The following is a 17,552-nucleotide window of genomic DNA, read 5'->3' on the forward strand; positions in this document are numbered from 1 at the left end:
AGACATATGCATACAACACTACAATTTGAGTTTTGCAATTCAGTTACATTGACCTACTAGTGAAAATTCCTTTATGATTCTATTTTCAAGGTTCTTAAAGGGATTTTTGCTAGTAGCTCAACGTACTCTGTGTGTGTGTGTGTGTGTGTGTGTGTGTGTGTGTATACTTTCCAGTGTGTCTATAGCTACTTTAGTGGGAAGTTGGTAGAGGAAGCATTATAGACTGCGAATGAGAACCAATCTTTTTTTTTTTTTTTTTTTTGAGACGGAGTCTCGCTCTGTCACCCAGGCTGGAGTGCAGTGGCCAGATCTCAGCTGACTGCAAGCTCCGCCTCCCGGGTTCACGCCATTCTCCTGCCTCAGCCTCCCGAGTAGCTGGGACCACAGACGCCCGCCACCTTGCCCGGCTAGTTTTTTGTATTTTTTAGTAGAGACGGGGTTTCACCGTGTTAGCCAGGATGGTCTCGATCTCCTGACCTTGTGATCCGCCCATCTCGGCCTCCCAAAGTGCTGGGATTACAGGCTTGAGCCACTGCGCCTGGCCAAGAACCAATCTTAAACCAGAAATCTTGTAGTCAAGGATTATCTTGGAAAATTCATTATTTGACGATGGAGTTAATGATTTAGGATTCATGTTTCATTTGAGAGTAATATGAGAGTAAGTTTTGGAAAGAAACCATGTTGAGGTGTTGCAGCACCCTCCGTGCGTCGATGAGAGTGTTGAAGCCTGCGTGTTTGTGAACAGACCTGCCCTAGTCTCTACAAAGAGTGAGTAGGTGTGGCAAGGTCTTTTCAGCCTGACTGGCCAACCCAAAATGAGGGCATAACACGTGTGTTGAGCTCATTCAATACCTTCTTGAGTTGAGATATTTGGATTTTAAAAAATTCCTAAGGGACAAAAAACCTAATGTAATATTTGTTTGCACTTACTGGGACAACAAAAGAAAATTGAAACATTCAAAAGCGAAAATGGTAGAAATTAATAATGATAAACATTCATCAGTTCTATTCCGGGAAGTTAATATAAGAAATTTTGAACCTCAAGGGCAAACGTATTAGCTGCAGATATGTCATATTTGGGATTAAAAGATTAAAGACAAACATCTACTAGACAGACAATGGGCACGAAGAGACAATTCACACAACATACACATAAAATGTTAAAATTGCTGACAAACCTAAGAAAATTTATTTTATTACTAATTATAAAAATGTGAGTTAAAATAAAATGTTTTGTAAAAGATAAAAAAGATTTATAAAAAACTCAATTCAGTGTAAAAAAAACAATTCAATTAAGCACATATATTTGAATAAATTTCAGGGTTAGAATTTTCATAGTGTTAATCAAAATTTTACATATATGTATAATTATACTCCTAGGAATTTGCCCTAGAGGAATAATTGAATGAATGTTAAAAGATGAAGGTAAAGTTGCTCATTACATTGTTATGTATAATAACAAAAATGTAGATATAAATTTACACATTGATCAGAAATTAAATTTTGTTAATTTATGGAACACTATATAAGCAGTAACGTGATTACATGGCATATTTATAGACACTGAGTTAATTATATATTAATATGTAATTAAAGCAGGAATTAAAATAGACTGGTCGTATTTTATATGTGCTGGTCTTTGTGGGGGTGTTTATGCTAAAATAAAAGATATTTTAGTATTTTCCTGTTTTGTAAATCATTATGTTATTTTACAAATAAGGAAAAATATAAAGCTATTTATTTTGTAAAGCACACTATTAAACATATGTTGATAGTGAGACTGATGAATTCTGACTTTTGTCTTTTATGAAGGGATCACCCACTCATCATATAAGATGATAAAATATTAAGACATTATGAAAACTGACAGAGGATACATGGGATAAAAAGCAGAATATAAACAACAGCAATCGTCATATACTTAAGGCTGTGCCATATATTAGATATTTATGACCAGACCAGGGGAAAATAGACGCTGCAAGAGTATTAGGTCCATAGAGATATTTATGATCAGACCAGGGGAAAATAGACACTGCAAGAGTATTAGGTCCATAGAGATATTTATGATCAGACCAGGGGAAAATAGACGTTGCAAGAGTATTAGGTAGATGTGACCCTGTCATCCCAGCACTTTGGGAGGCCGAGACGGGTGGATCACGAGGTCAGGAGATCGAGACCATCCTGACTAACACGGTGAAACCCCGTCTCTACTAAAAAATACAAAAAATTAGCCGGGCGAGGTGGCGGGCGCCTGTAGTCCCAGGTACTCGGGAGGCTGAGGCAGGAGAATGGCGGAAACCCGGGAGGCGGAGCTTGCAGTGAGCCAAGATCGCGCCACTGCACTCCAGCCTGGGCGACAGAGCGAGACCCCGCCTCAAAAAAAAAAAAAGAAAAAGAAAATGATATTTTAAAAAATAATATGTCATTAAATATGAAAACTATTAATTAAGGGATGATAAATAATCTTTAGTCTTACTTCTATCTCTACAATTACTTTTAATCTATCAATGATAAATCTCAGGTGGGAAATAGGACCTGGAAAATTTTACAGGTCTCACCATTTAACCTAAAAGGCTGAAATTACTCATTTGCTGAGAAAATTGTGTTCCTCGGGTACACGTCATCCATTAGAGCAGTCATTTCTGGGGTTAAGCAGATTTCAGCTAAATTTCAACAGAAGAGCATCTTAATACTGGCTAAGTAAAATGTCACTAATGGTTAATTGAGAAGAAAAATCTATTTTTCTCTTAGAATTTCACATTATGTTCAATGTTCAATGCATGGCAAAAAAACTCTTGGCTCCTTTGATTAGATACGAAAATCTTTTCCTCTTAAGAGTTAAAAGTAATGTAAATGAAGCTTCTGGCAGAAAAGTTATGAGTGGTACAATTTCCTGATATTTTAGTTTCATCACCAGTTTCCGTGCCAGGCCACATGTTCAGCTGCCTGGCAGCCCCCACAGTATGTGAAAATATTTCCCTTTTTATAGGAATATGCTGGCAAAAAACCACCACTTCCATGAATTATTAATCCTTTTCTGCTGGTTATTTTGAAAAAGCAGAGGGGCAGGTCCACGTTCAGGTGGCTCTCAGCGGCTCAGACATGCTTCATGAAAAACTGTTGAGTTGGATGAAAACTGTGCCTCCTTTGACCACCAGTTTTACCACCACATTAGGTAACCTAGAGGGAAAACGAAGTTACTTTTTTCTGTAGTAAAAACTGAGCAATGAATCCGTTGAAAGAATGATTGGTAAAAGTAATCAATGAAGAAACATGATGACCAAGTGAATGATGAATTGACAGTATGAAGACAGAGATGTCTGCTTTTCCAGTGATGATGTTCATGAAAATATAAAACTGCAAAATGAAAGGAGCCCATTAAAAACCCTTTTGTGCTATATTAAGGGAAGAGAAAGACCAAAGAGTAACTTGTCTAAGGAAATAAAGATGACCAAAGGCAGAGCTGTTATTAGAATTCAGATGTCTGATTTCAAGTAATGAGCAAAGCCCTGTGGTTTTAAACCACTATTAAAGGAAAATTGGAGGAAATAAAAAATAATTGCCCTTGTTCCATCAGCTGTGGAGAGTGTATTGGTGAATGACCTTTTGTCTATGTGTATTTGTACAGAATGAACTCTCACTGTGCTTGTGGAGTGTTAAGCAGAATTAACACAGGAGAATTCTCAGGATGGAAGGTCGTGTGCAAGGAGGTTTGATGGCAGAGAACTTCTTCTTTTTTTTTTTTTTTTTTTTTTTTTTTTTTAAAGACGGAGTCTCGCTCTGTCTCCCAGGCTGGAGTGCAGTGGCCGGATCTCAGCTCACTGCAAGTTCCGCCTCCTGGGTTTAGGCCATTCTCCTGCCTCAGCCTCCCGAGTAGCTGGGACTACAGGCGCCACCACCTCGCCCGGCTAGTTTTTTTTTTCTTTGTATTTTTTAGTAGAAACGGGGTTTCACCGTGTTAGCCAGGATGGTCTCGATCTCCTGACCTCGTGATCTGCCCGTCTTGGCCTCCCAAAGTGCTTAGATTACAGGCGGGAGCCACCGCGCCCGGCCCCCCGAAGTGCTGGGATGACAGGCTGAGCCACTGCGCCCGGCTGATGACAGAGAACTTCCATAGACATTCACAGGCTTCCAGAATTCATCATCAGACACTAAAGCTTTGTGGAATAAAAAAGATGTTTTTAAAATTATTATTATGATAACCAGATGGCAGGAGGCGGGAGACACCTGTTGGGAGGAGACTAAAAACAGGAATATGGAGAAGGAAGGGAAGACTAGAACACAGTCCCCAAGACAATCCAATCCAATGAATAAATAAGAACATTGGCCCTGGGGTTCCTAATCTCTAACCCTTGGTTTCCTCACTTGAAGAGGGCATGTAATCATAGTACTAATTTCACAGAGTATTTGAAAAACTTAAGTTAGCTAGTATATTGGAAGTTAGCACCTACTTGGTAAGGGATTAATAAGTGTCAACTGTTTATTGCTGTGTTAATTTGGGGGAAATGCCACTCTTGATTTAAAATAGGACTAAAGATGGCTGGAAATTGTTAAACATGCTTTCCTTACCACCTAAAATTTGGGTGCTCAAGGAACTGTTCTTATTTTCATTGTTTATGCGTGCTCTTTGACATACAGGTATCAGAGCCCCAACTTAAAATGAGAATAGGTGACACAGGTTATTTTTTCTTGCCTGTAACTGAGAAGTGAGGGAAGGCGAGGGCGTCCTGCTGGAGGGCACGGAGGTAGATGGGGACGCCATGAGGAGTCACCCTCCTCTCTCCATCCCTGCTCCCCTCTGCACACGTGACCCATTCTTCCCTCTTACACACAGGCTGTTGCATGTGGCAGCAAACTTGGTCATGACTGCGCCTGGCTTTCCGGCAGCTGAGGAGAGAGCTTCCTACCAGATAGGTGGAGAAACTGGCAGAGGTTCCATCTTGATGCTAATCGTGGTGCAGCAACGTTGTCAGAGAGGAGGGAAGATGGAAGCCACAGAGGTTGATAGATAGGGTGGAAGAGGGAGGGCAAGAGGAGAATGGACAGGCAGAGCTGGGTTCATTTATGAAGGAGCAATGGCTGGTTTACTTATTGAGGAGGAAACATGCTATCTGGAAGGCGCTTAAAGGCTGGTTTGTCACCCTGGACACACGTGGTAGACACTGGGACTTGCTCTGTGGCTAAATGCCATTTAGTCCAAGATTTGTTTACTGTCTCTGGACTCTGCCTTCCTCCACTCTGCATTTCAATTCTGTTGACTGGACACTGGGTCTACAAAGGACAGTTTTTGAAAGTGAAGAATCACAATTCATTATTTCTAACGACTTCATCTAAGATTTGAAAGGAAAAAGTCCCTTCCAGGTATTTCAGTTGGCCCTCCGTATCTATGAGTTCTGCACCTACAAATTCAGCTGACCTCTGGTCAAAATTATTTGAAAAAGCATATTTGAAAAAATGCAACAGTAAAAACAATACAAATGTAAAAACAGTACAATATAACAACTATTTACATAGCATATATATTACTAGGTATAATGAATCTACAGATGATTTGAAGTATGAAGGGATGCAAAGTTATATGCAAATTCTACACTGTTTTATATCAGGGATGTGAACACTTGCAGATTTTGGGGTCCACAGGGGTCCTGGAATTAATTCCCTGTAATACTGAGAGATGACTGGGCATCCATTCTCCATGCTATATATTTTCCTTTTAATTATTGTTGCTGTTTCGGTTTTCCTGAAAAAATATAACATGTTTTCTGCTTCTCTATATTATAAATCTCATTTAAAAAGTGTTGAATCCAGGAAGTCTGCCAGCTACTTTTGTTTTCTCTCCTTCTTTCCCCGTGTTGGACTGCTTTGGCGAAAGTGAATAATATTACCTTACCATGTGAAGTATGGTTAATGGCTTTAAAAGAATTCCCCAGCAACTGAATAATGGGCTGCCAGAAATATTCTTGGTGCCAAAGGATCTGGACATGTCTGTTCCATTTATTGTGTGTTTCTTGTTTCATCATGACTAAGTGTTCACAAAAGACATAAAAATCCAAACCTCTAGGGTATGTGGAGTTTGAGGGCAGAAACCGTATTTTAATATATCTAATCTCATACCTAGCATATTAAGATGGTTAGGAAAATATCAATAGCAAAAAAATGATGAGCTTGTGGTGTGTCAGATACTAAAATTATTAATTAAGTTGATGTCTGGTGAATAGAAAGAAAGCATTCTGCCACTGCTGTTGTGCCTGGTTGGGTGGCCTAATGTTTATTCTCAGGAGTACAGTGGCTTGCACCGAAACCTTTTGACTTGTCCTGCCTGTTTGAATATGGTTACATTTCTCAGAAATAGGAAGGTGGGGCTTATTTTTAAATTAAAACTCCCTGTTAAAAAAGCCTGACAATGTGGTATAGCAAAATCATTTAAATTAAATTTACCTAGGCTGGGCGCGGTGGCTCAAGCCTGTAATCCCAGCACTTTGGGAGGCCGAGACGGGCGGGTCACAAGGTCACAAGATCAAGACCATCCTGGCTAACATGGTGAAACCCCGTCTCTACTAAAAAATACAAAAAACTAGCCAGGCGAGGTGGCGGCGTCTGTAGTCCCAGCTACTCGGGAGGCTGAGGCAGGAGAATGGCGTGAACCCGGGAGGCAGAGCTTGCAGTGAGCTGAGATCTGGCCACTGCACTCCAGCCTGGGTGACAGAGCGAGACTCTGTCTCAAAAAAAAAAAAAAAAAAATTAAATTTACCTGAATAATAAATTGAACCTATTAAGGAAAAAATTGAACCTACTAAAAATAAAAAATAGGAATAATACTGAAAATATCTGAGAAAACAATGGAAATGCAGAAAAATGTAAAAGGTGCTTTGTTTCTTCCATGAAGCAAGAGAAGTCAAGACGAGCAGCCTCTCAACCTCCTCACCGTCCAATCCTTCCCTCGCTCCGGAGACCCTCCACACTTGGCCTTCACTTGGCCATCTGGTTCTCACTTTGGTAGGAGACTCATCTCTCCCACCTCGTAGTCCAGGCAGGCAGTTGCTGTTGGCCTTGAACACACTGTGGCTTCCACAGGTTATGTATTCTCTGCCAGTCTCTTAATTGCTAGGATTTCAGGGGCAGAATAATTGACTGAGAATTACACATCGTACACATGTATCAAAATATCACACTGTTCCCATAAATATGTGCAATTATTATGTGTCAATTAAAAAAACAATATTTTTAAAAAGAATTCCTGAGAAAGGGATTCTTAATTGTTTTGCATGTGACTCACAGGACCGAAGACATTCACGTGGGACCCGCTCCCCTGGGCCGGGGACCAGGAGAAATTCCTGGACTGGTTATAGCTGAAAGTCTGTGTTGTTTTTTTTCACTCCTACTCAGCAAAACATACTGGAAGTCAGCCGGAGAAGAGTGACTTCATCTAAGACTATAAGCCTGAATCTGCTTTAAATTGTGTGTGCGTATCTAATCCACATCTGAAATTTAGTCCTTTAGTATTTATGAAAATTATTTAAAACACTCCATCATGACCAGCTAGTATGAACCCAGATCCTCTGGCCAAAGCCCATGGTCATGATCTCCTGGGACTAGTTCAGTCCTTAGAGAAGGCCAGAGAATTGGCCCTGGGGCCTCCTACTCCTCTTGAGGAAGCCTAATGTCTAGGAGACACTGAGTGGCCCTCCGAAGATGAAGCCTTTGAGGCAGAGTTCTCAAGAAATAAACCTAAGCTCCGTACGAGTTTATTTTGACTTTAGGAAAAGAAGCCAGGTAGCTTTTCAGCTGCCTTTTAGCTGGGAGCTCACTGCTGAACCCACCATTTCCTGTTTACAGAAGTAACTCTAACAGAAAGGCTGAAATGATCAATAACTATCTGCTGTGATTATCAAGCAGCTAGGGCACAACACAATTTATGAATTTAGGGCTCAGTGGGTATTTACCTGCAATAGTTACTGAAGTCAAAATATGTTTATTATTGACTAAGCATCAGGAAAATGTAAAAAAATGCCACGGGTTAGCACAAATCCTTAATTTTGGTAAATGTAGAATTTTTATTAAAACAGTTTTTCCTAAAAATGAGCACTTTTCCTTATATCATGTACTCAGAAAATTATTATATGCTTGTGACGTAGGGAAGAATTATTACATAGAAAAATTGTATAATATCTTTTTTATACCCAGCTGTCCTTCTCTTATGGATTTGGATATACTGTTTTTTATTCGTATCAGTTGAAATAGCTTTTTTGTGTTCTTCTGATTTAACATGTTTAGCTTAAAAATAAAAAAAGAAAATGTGAATTCTGTGCTTCAACACTGGTGAGATAAAGGCATGGTGGGTGATGTTTTAGAACTTCAGAGTGTCACCTGGCTTTCCACATTGCTCCACACAATTACAAGTTGAATTTTAGAATGGACAGCTGTGTAATTATGTTTAACAGAAGAGTTCCACCATATTTTTCTGAGCAGGACACGCTTAGATTTTTAGAGAATTGTTGGAGTGGCCTAATGCTTTACCAGAGGGGTTGGCACAGAGAGTTCTGTCACATGCAGATTTTGTTGTTTTGTTTTTTCAAGATGGAGTTTTGCTCTTGTCACCCAGGCTGGAGTGTAATGGTACGATCTTGATTCACTGCAAACTCTGCCTCCAGGTTCAAGCGATTCTCCTGCCTCAGTCTCCCGAGTAGCTGGGATTACAGGCGCCCACCACCATGCCCATGTATTTTTAGTTGAGACAGGGTTTTGCCATGTTGGCCAGGTGGGTCTCGAACTCCTGACCTCAGGTGATCTGCCTGTGTCGGCCTCCCAGAGTGCTGGGGTTACAGACGTTAGCCATTGCGGCCAGCCACATTGCAGGTTATATGCACTTAAATCCCTATGTGGACTCAACTTCTGTAAATGCAAACTTTTTATTAAGTTTTCTGTACTCTACAAAGGCCATCTGGGACTGGAGGTGGGGAGTAATGCATTTGAAGAAAAACCAGTCATCCTACCTAAACATAAAACCAAATATCTAGCGTGTGTGGAAAAGCCAGACAAAACTATCTGAGTCCTTGATGTGTACTGATTGTCTTTCTCCCTTCCATTACAGGCTCAACATGGGAAAAGACCTTCCGGCAGATCGGCTTTGAAAGGTAAGCGAGGGTTAGCATGTCTCCATTGTAGTTACTCTTGTCCCAATTTCTTCTAAGAAAGGTAAGCGAGGGCTAGCATGTCTCCATTGTAGTTACTCTTGTCCCAATTTCTTCTAAGGAATTTATTGATTATAAATCAATAGTCCTGTCACCACCCTTTTGGTAACTGTATGACGTTGATCAAGTCATCGTTTTGCCCCTCCGAGCCTCAGTGTCTCTGTAGAGCATTACTTTATAAAGCCTTGCCTGCACACAGAGTGGAAATAAAGATGGAATGGCGCAATGGATGGGAAAGCGCCTCTTGAACTGTGAAACAGTACACAAGGTAAGTTACGGAATTAGAGAATCCCAGGAAATGGTTGACTCTCCCCTAGCTTCATCACCTCATATGTCATAATCAATCCTACAGTTTTAGAACAGAAAAGTTTATATTTGTGTTGATGTCCTCCCAATTATTAAAATTGTTAGATCTTTTTAGCCTTACGTGAAAATCTAAGATGATGTTTTTCTTAGCTAAAAGTATCTCTACACCAGCATCTCCCCAAAAGAAATGAAAATAGACTCATTATCACATCAGTCAATGCAGTTTCTTTTCTTTTCTTTTTCTTTTTTTTAAATTTTTTTGAGACAGGATCTTTCTCTGTCGCCCAGGTTGGAGTGCACTGGCATGATCTCAGCTCACTGCAACCTCTGCCTCCCGGGTTCAAGTGATTCTCTTGCCTTAGCCTCCCAAGTAGCTGGGATCTCAGGCGCCCACCACCATATCTGGCTAATTTTTGTATTTTTAGTAGAGACGGGGTTTCACTATGTTGGCCAGGCTGGTCTTGCACTCCTGACCTCAGGTGATCCGTCCACCTTGGCCTCCCAAAGTGCTGGGATTACAGGCGTGAGCCACTGTACCCGGCTGGTCAATGCAATTTCTAAACCACCTGCCTTGGAATGAATGGCAGCATTTTGCCCAGCTTTCTACCAGTGGCATTTAGCATCTTATCTGAAACTTTCAATGGAAATATAGCTATTAAAAGAAAAAAGTCCTTTTAATTTTATTTTATTCTCACAGTAGGTTTTGACTAGTTCTTTTTATGATAGTGAAAATGTGTTTTTCTCTGTATTGATCAAGCTGACAGAGCACTTAAAGCATATAAAGGAAATAATAAAATACTCGAAAATGCCTTATTTCTCCTGTACCAATCGAGAATAGCACATCACCAGACCCACTGTGGTAGCACTTTCTTTGCCATTTGTTACTTGATTCAAGGATGATTTATTTCTCTACCTACACTTCCAGTCACATCAGCGCCATCGCTGTTTACTATCTCAGTAAGTGCTCATAATTCTTAAGGTATTGGGGGAAGTTGATTTGGGATGATCAGATCCCACAGGCCAATTTAAAGAATGGAAAGTCATGCACAGCTTCAGTTCCACGTGAAATCTTTTTCCAAAGCATCTTTCCCTTGATCCTTCTTTCATATTATGAAACATCTCAAACATACACAAAAATAGAGATAATAGCATAAAAAGGTCACCCATGCACTCCCCAGCTCCAATAAGTCTTTGCCATGCTTACGTTATTTATTTTGGCAGAAACATTTTAAAGAAGATCTCAGATACCATGTCATTTCATCCCTGCAGAGGTCAGCATAAATGGACCGTTTCTTCCAGAATCCTAGTGCCATCATCAGACCTAATACAAATGAGTCGTTCGCATTATTTAATACCTAGTCAATATCTACATTTCCTGATCATCTCAAAAATGTCATTTGTATTGGTGGCACCAGCGTGCCATGGAAGCCCAGACATTCCATCTCATTATCACATCTCTTAAGCTCTTAAGCTCCTTTATTTAGATCAGTGCCCCCCAAGCCCCTCCAGCATCCTTTCATTTTTCTTCACATCATTGACTTCTGAAGAAACCAGATCAGTTGTCTTACAGAATATTACTTTCTGGATTTGTCTGTTTGCAATATTGTTTGTTATTCTAATCCCCTATTTCATGTAAATTCAAATTATTTCACCTTCAGCCTTTGGGAACATATATATGTTGACTTCTCGTGCTTTTGACACAGACCCATCACGCTACAGTTTTCGTGTTTCCTGCACAGTTAGATGGGCCAAGCTCATCCCCTGTCTCTCAACCTTTCCTCCCAGCAGCCACAGACAGTGGGTAGAGCAGTATTTCACTAAAATTTTATTTACAACAACAGGCAGCAGGCAGGATTTGGCTGCTGTCATTTGTTGGCCTCCACTGTAGACTTTGGTCATCGCCTGGCAGGTAAAAACTCCTGAAGAAATTACATAGGCTATCCGTACAGTCAGCCACGCAGCCACCCGCATAGTGCCAGGTTTGCCTGGTTCCAAAGACTGAGCTTTTAACACCATACCACATGGCATCCTTGCATATGTTTATTTTTGAGCCTATAGTTTCAGGCATTACTTTTCAGTACTTACAGTATGGGTCCATTGAGGGTCTTTGGTGATCACTCCGGTTTTTACATGTCTTAGCTTGTCATCCTGTGTTTTCCCGTGTCATCTCGTGTTTTCTCATTTAAGGGCTGACAGTATCCTGTGCATTGCAACAAGCGCCTTAAAATATATAGGACAGATAGTGATCTTTGAAGTTCTTGTATATTTACAGTTGTGAAGACTAAGTGTCAGCAGTACTGTTATTTTATCACTTGTCTTTTTTCTTCTCAAGTTTAACCTGTTCTTTCTCTTAACGGGAAATTCCAATTATATCTTAAATACAGCTATCTGGTTCTTTTTTTTTTTTTTTTTTTTTTTGAGGCGGTGTCTCGCTCTGTCGCCCGGACTGGAGTGCAGTGGCCGGATCTCAGCTCACTGCAAGCTCCGCCTCCCGGGTTCACGCCATTCTCCTGCCTCAGCCTCCCGAGCAGCTGGGACTACAGGCACCCGCCACCTCGCCCAGCTAGTTTTTTGTATTTTTAGTAGAGACAGGGTTTCACCGTGTTAGCCAGGATGGTCTCGATCTCCTGACCTCGTGATCCGCCCGTCTCGGCCTCCCAAAGTGCTGGGATTACAGGCTTGAGCCGCCGCGCCCGGCCGCTATCTGGTTCTTTAGAGCAATCGTAAAAGCTATTGATCCTTTCATCACTAAGTCCTTCTTTGAAGTTCATCCATCAGCCTGGTTGCCAGCAGATTATTTTAAAGGGATCACATCTAAAGGAAAAGAAGTAACTGAGTCAGCTAAAGCGGCAAAGCTTTTTCTCCAAGAATAAAAAAAGCAAAGACGCATTCTGTTGTACATTATGTAACTGAAGGGAAGACCTACAGGACCTGCCCTGCCTACCCTCCTTGCGGTAACACTAGATGGGATAGTGGTGGACCTCCCCTGAGATGTTGTTCGGTCATCTCTCTGGAAGCTGTGTGATTATATGCATTGTCTCATAATAAATACACATTGTCACAGTTTCTGTGGCTGTACTCATGATAATATGTCATTTTCACCTTGCAAACAATCACATTTTCCCTCTGTGGGGCTCTTAGTTTATTGTAGGACTTCATTACAGAAGTGTGTGGTAATAGAGAAAAATGTTGTAATGTAGGTTGGTGTATATTCTCAGTCACCTCCAGCTCCTAGTGCTACATTATTGATATCTACATGACAAAAGCAGACTCAAAATTTTTTTATTATAGAAAAAAAGAATCTGTGCCTAACATATTTTGATTTCAATCAGCTCACCTTTCTGTGCAGATTTTCTAAGCTTATGATACAAGTATTTCCAAATCACAGTCATTTATTACTCTAAGATAGGGTGATGCCAGGGGTCCTGGCTTTGTAAATTCATGGACACCCTGCCTGTGCTAATCATGTGTAATCAGCAAGGGTGGCTTTGAAACTAACAAGCTGTGGAGCTAAAATGGCCCAAATTCTTGGTGGCTTAATACAACAAATATTTCTTTCTCACTCCTGCAAAATCTGATGAGAACAGACGACTCTGTGGGGCAGCTCACCTCCATGGGGTGTGTCATTGGTAGGCTGCAGTCTCATGGTGCTTTCATCTCAACATGATGCTTGAGACAAATACATCTTCTTCTTCTTCTTTTTTGGAGACAGAGTCTCCATCTTGTTGCCCAGACTGGAGTGCAATGGCGTGATCTCAGCTCTCTGCAACCTCTGCTTCCCAGGTTCAAGCAATTCTCCTGCCTCAGTCTCTCAAGTAGCTGGGATTACATGCACCCGCCACCATGCCCAGCTAATTTTTGTATTTTTAGTAGAAACGGGGTTTCACCATGTTGGCCAGGCTAGTCTTGAACTCCTGACCTCAGGTGATCCACCTACCTCAGTCTCCCAAATTGCAGGGATTACAGGCTTGAACCACCATGCTCGGACCATCTTTCTTAATTCAGTGATTAACCCTTTTCTGATGGTGGCTTTCTGAAATATGGGCTTCTAAATTCTTTAATTCTTTCAGATAATACACAAATATTTCCGGGAAGTGTAGCAGCCGATTCTGAAATTATAAAATTTCAAAGTTTACGTAGGCATTGAAAGAGGGCTTGGACCATTTCAGACTGGATTTTAAATGTTCCTTCTGGGAGTGCCATTTGTCGCTACATGTCACAGTACTCAGGCACCACACCGCCACGGACTCAGGAAGGCAACAAAAGATGGGATATAAGAAAGTTCTTGGGCCGGGCATGGTAGCTCACGCCTGTAATCCCAGCACTTTGGAAGGCCTAGGCGGGAGGATTGCCTGAGCTCAGGAGTTGGAGAGCAGCCTGGGCAACATGGTGAAACCTCGTGTCTACTAAAATACTAAAAATTAGCTGGGCTTGACAGTGTGTGCCTGGTCGCAACTACTCAGGAGGCTGAGGGAGGAGAATTGCTTGAACCCAGGAGGCGGAGGTTGCAGTGAGCCCAGATCACACCACTGCACTCCAGCCTGGGTGACAGAGCAAGACTCTGTCTCAAAAAAAAAAAAGTAAAGAAAAGAAAAGGAGGTTCTTATAATGCCTATTATAGTGATCTCTCAGTGAGTTCTGAACACAGTTTTCTCTATCCAAGGCTGTGCTTTTTGTCTGGAAAAAAATATGTCAGCAAGTAAACAGGCTTGAGTATATTAACTTGCCAGCAGAAATAAAAGTTTTTGCTTGCTGGGAGATCAAATTGCTGTCTATTTAAAAATAAAAATATTTTACTGATCTCTTGCCCGTTTTTAATTAAAAAGCAAAGAAGATATTATCAGTCAATCTGTGTAATCAGAACATTACTCCAGATTACCTTATGACTAACATTATTGTATGTTATTTTATTTGATGCTCTACTTGGATAATGGAACGAAATATCTTGCTCCTTCAAAGAACATTTTAAAATAGAAATCACCCTGAAAATAGCCTTCTGCAATGAGACAACAAATATTCCTAGTTTTTCTTTCCTTCATTGTAGACACAATTCAAAAGATCTAGCTCTGTCTTTTGGGGTGACCACAGCCCTCCATAGCTCTGCCTGTCAGCAAGCCCCTTCCCCAGCATCTATGTCATAAAGAAACTTCCAGCCACCTCCCAAGTTTTAGATATTATTGCTCAGTAAAACCTGTCCTGATGGCTCACTCCCAGGAGCACGACCTCTTCTCATAATTCTTTTCACATTCTTGAGCATGTGAGGAGGAGACTGTCTTAATACCCTGGTGTCGTGGGCACTGCCTGATAGATACTAGCTCATCTGATGTTTGTGGGATAAATTAATGACTTCCTAATAGGGAAATTGGAGAGTGCTTATAAAAAAGTGGGCTGGCCGGGCGCGGTGGCTCAAGCCTGTAATCCCAGCACTTTGGGAGGCCGAGACGGGCGGATCACGAGGTCAGGAGATCGAGACCATCCTAGCGAACACTGTGAAACCCCGTCTCTACTAAAAAATACAAAAAAAACTAGCCGGGCGAGGTGGCGGGCGTCTGTAGTCCCAGCTACTCGGGAGGCGGAGGCAGGAGAATGGTGTAAACCCGGGAGGCGGAGCTTTCAGTGAGCTGAGATCCGGCCACTGCACTCCAGCCCCGGCGACAGAGCAAGACTCCGTCTCAAAAAAAAAAAAAAAAAAGTGGGCTTAGGAAACAGCCGAGAGAGAAAGGACCCACTGTCTTTTTGTCATTATGTTGCAGGAGCTTCGGAAAGTGCCATTTGTCACTACATCTTACAGTACTCGGGCCCCCCACTGCCATGGGCTCAGGAGGCAGCTCACTCCTGAGAGTAGAGGGAAGAGAAATGTGGTCCACCTTGTTAGGTTTTTTTTTTTTGAGACAGAGTTTCGCTCTTCTTGCCCAGGATGGAGTGCAATGGCACGATCTCAGCTCACTGCAACCTACGCTTCCTGGGTTCAAGCGATTCTCCTGCCTCAGCCTCCTGAGTAGCTGGGATTACAGGCATGCGCCACGACGCCTGGCTAATTTTGTATTTTTAGTAGAGACAGGGTTTCTCCATGTTGGTCAGGCTGGTCTCGAACTCCCAACCTCAGGTGATCCGCCTACCTTGGCCTCCCAGAGTGCTAGGATTATAGGCATGAGCCTCCATGCCCTGCCAAGTTTGTACGTTTTATAAGCCTGCAGAACCTTGCATGGAGAGGTACACAGTACCTTTGTCTTAATTCAATGATTAACCCTGTTCTTATGTTAGACTTCTGAAAGAAGGGCTTCTAAATTCTTTAATTCTTTCAGACTGGATGTGCATAAATATTCCTGAAAAGTTTAGCAACCTATTTTGAAATTACAGTGTAAAATTTTGTCAAAGTAGTTTACAATCAGGGAAATGACTGGGAAAAATGATAATTTTTTTTTTTTTTTCTGAGATGTAGTCTCGCTCTGTCGCCCAGGCTGGAATATCGTGGCTCGATCTCAGCTCACTGTAAGCTCTGCCTCCTGGGTTCACGCCATTCTCCTGCCTCAGCCTCACGAGTAGCTGGGACTATAGGCACCCGCCACCACGCCCGGCTAAGTTTTTTGTATTTTTAGTAGAGACGGGGTTTCACTGTGTTAACCAGGATGGTCTCAATATCCTGACCTCGTGATCTGCCCGCCTCAGCCTCCCAAAGTGCAAGGATTATAGACGTGAGCCACCGCGCCTGGCTGATGTTTTTTTTGTTTGTTTTTTAAGTTGTTATTTAAGATTAAGACCAAAATATTAATTTACTGTCTTATTTGAACATTTTTAAGCCTATGCTTCCTGCCCACCCCTAGGCTATATTTGGAGTTTTCAAGGAAACATCTCAGGAATGGAATTGTGATTAATCAAATACTTATACTATGCTGGCCTCTGTGGGACTTATTGAATTCCCACAACTTCCAGAGTCCGATTCTACTGAGTTATGCTGGGCGACCAACCGCATGTCTCAGTGACTTACAAGACCAGAGGGTGATTTCTTGCTCATGTTAAATGTCAGCTGCAGAGGCTGTGGATGGACTGTGGCTCTGCCCCAGTGCCTGCTCCATCCTGGGATCCAGGCTAAAACAGAGCCCTCATTTGGTACATGGCTTTCTTGTGGCTGAAGAAGAAATGCCTTGGCCATGCCAGACAGTGGCTCTTGAAGCATTTGCTTGATGTGAAGTATGCCACCTCTGCCTACTTCCAAGTGCTAAGCCCAAGGCCTATGGGCACGGAAGCGCACTCCTCTCGCAGGGTTCCCCTCTAAGCTACACATCACACACAGGGATATAGAACACCCGAAGAAAGGAGAGTGACTGGGGGAAGCACTACACCATCCACACAGTAGACCTTTCCCGTCTTACAAATGAGCAAAGTAACATCATAGACGTTAAGTATTTTACCAAGATCGCACAGCTAGTTGTGGCAAAAGCAAGAGGTAACTCAGTTTTATGGACTCTACCTTCCATTCACTCATAATCTACCATGCTGGCTTTAATACTACATGTCCGTAAGGGTTTGTTGAGCACACATTATGACAACAGTGCTGGGTGCTAGGGATGATGGGAAGAAATGGTCCTGGTCCTAGAGTTGATACCATTTATATTTTATGTTTATACGTATCTCCTCTATATGCAAACATAACGTACATCACTAAATGGTATCATGTGACTCACTTTATTATATTTTGTTTACACATATCTCCTATATTTTGTGTTTTGTGAGTTACATGCTACCATTTAGTTCAATCACTTGAAACTGTTTTTGGAGCAGCTGCTATGTACCAGGTGCTATTCTAATGATATCTGTGTTACAGAAGTGGAAGGAGGGGTAGGTCAATGTGTGGGGTTGAGGCGAGGCCTGGCTGCGTAGTTGGGGGACAGGGATGGGGGTTATATGTGAAAGCTTAACTTCAGGGGATACCTGGGCAGAGTTTTGAAGAATGACTTCATTGGCGCTCATCCATCTGAACTGTCAGGGATGAAGTGCGAAGCTACACATGATGAGACATGAAATCTGGGTATGGAGTGGAAATATGTCAGGAAG

The 17,552-nt window shown here is 41.7% G+C and overlaps 1 protein-coding gene across 1 annotated transcript in view; it reads left to right on the forward strand.

Moving 5' to 3' along the window:
- Window positions 1-17,552, forward strand: part of PIEZO2 (piezo type mechanosensitive ion channel component 2) — a 266,512-nt gene that overhangs the window by 223,484 nt on the left and 25,476 nt on the right. Inside the window, exon 4 of the mRNA XM_033178375.1 lies at window positions 9,092-9,134. Coding sequence (XP_033034266.1) covers window positions 9,092-9,134 — 43 coding nt within the window. The remainder of the gene's footprint in view (window positions 1-9,091; window positions 9,135-17,552) is intronic.

Source organism: Trachypithecus francoisi, unplaced genomic scaffold (assembly GCF_009764315.1).
Source record: "Trachypithecus francoisi isolate TF-2019V2 unplaced genomic scaffold, Tfra_2.0 Lachesis_group19, whole genome shotgun sequence".
NCBI classification, from domain to species: Eukaryota; Metazoa; Chordata; class Mammalia; order Primates; family Cercopithecidae; genus Trachypithecus; species Trachypithecus francoisi.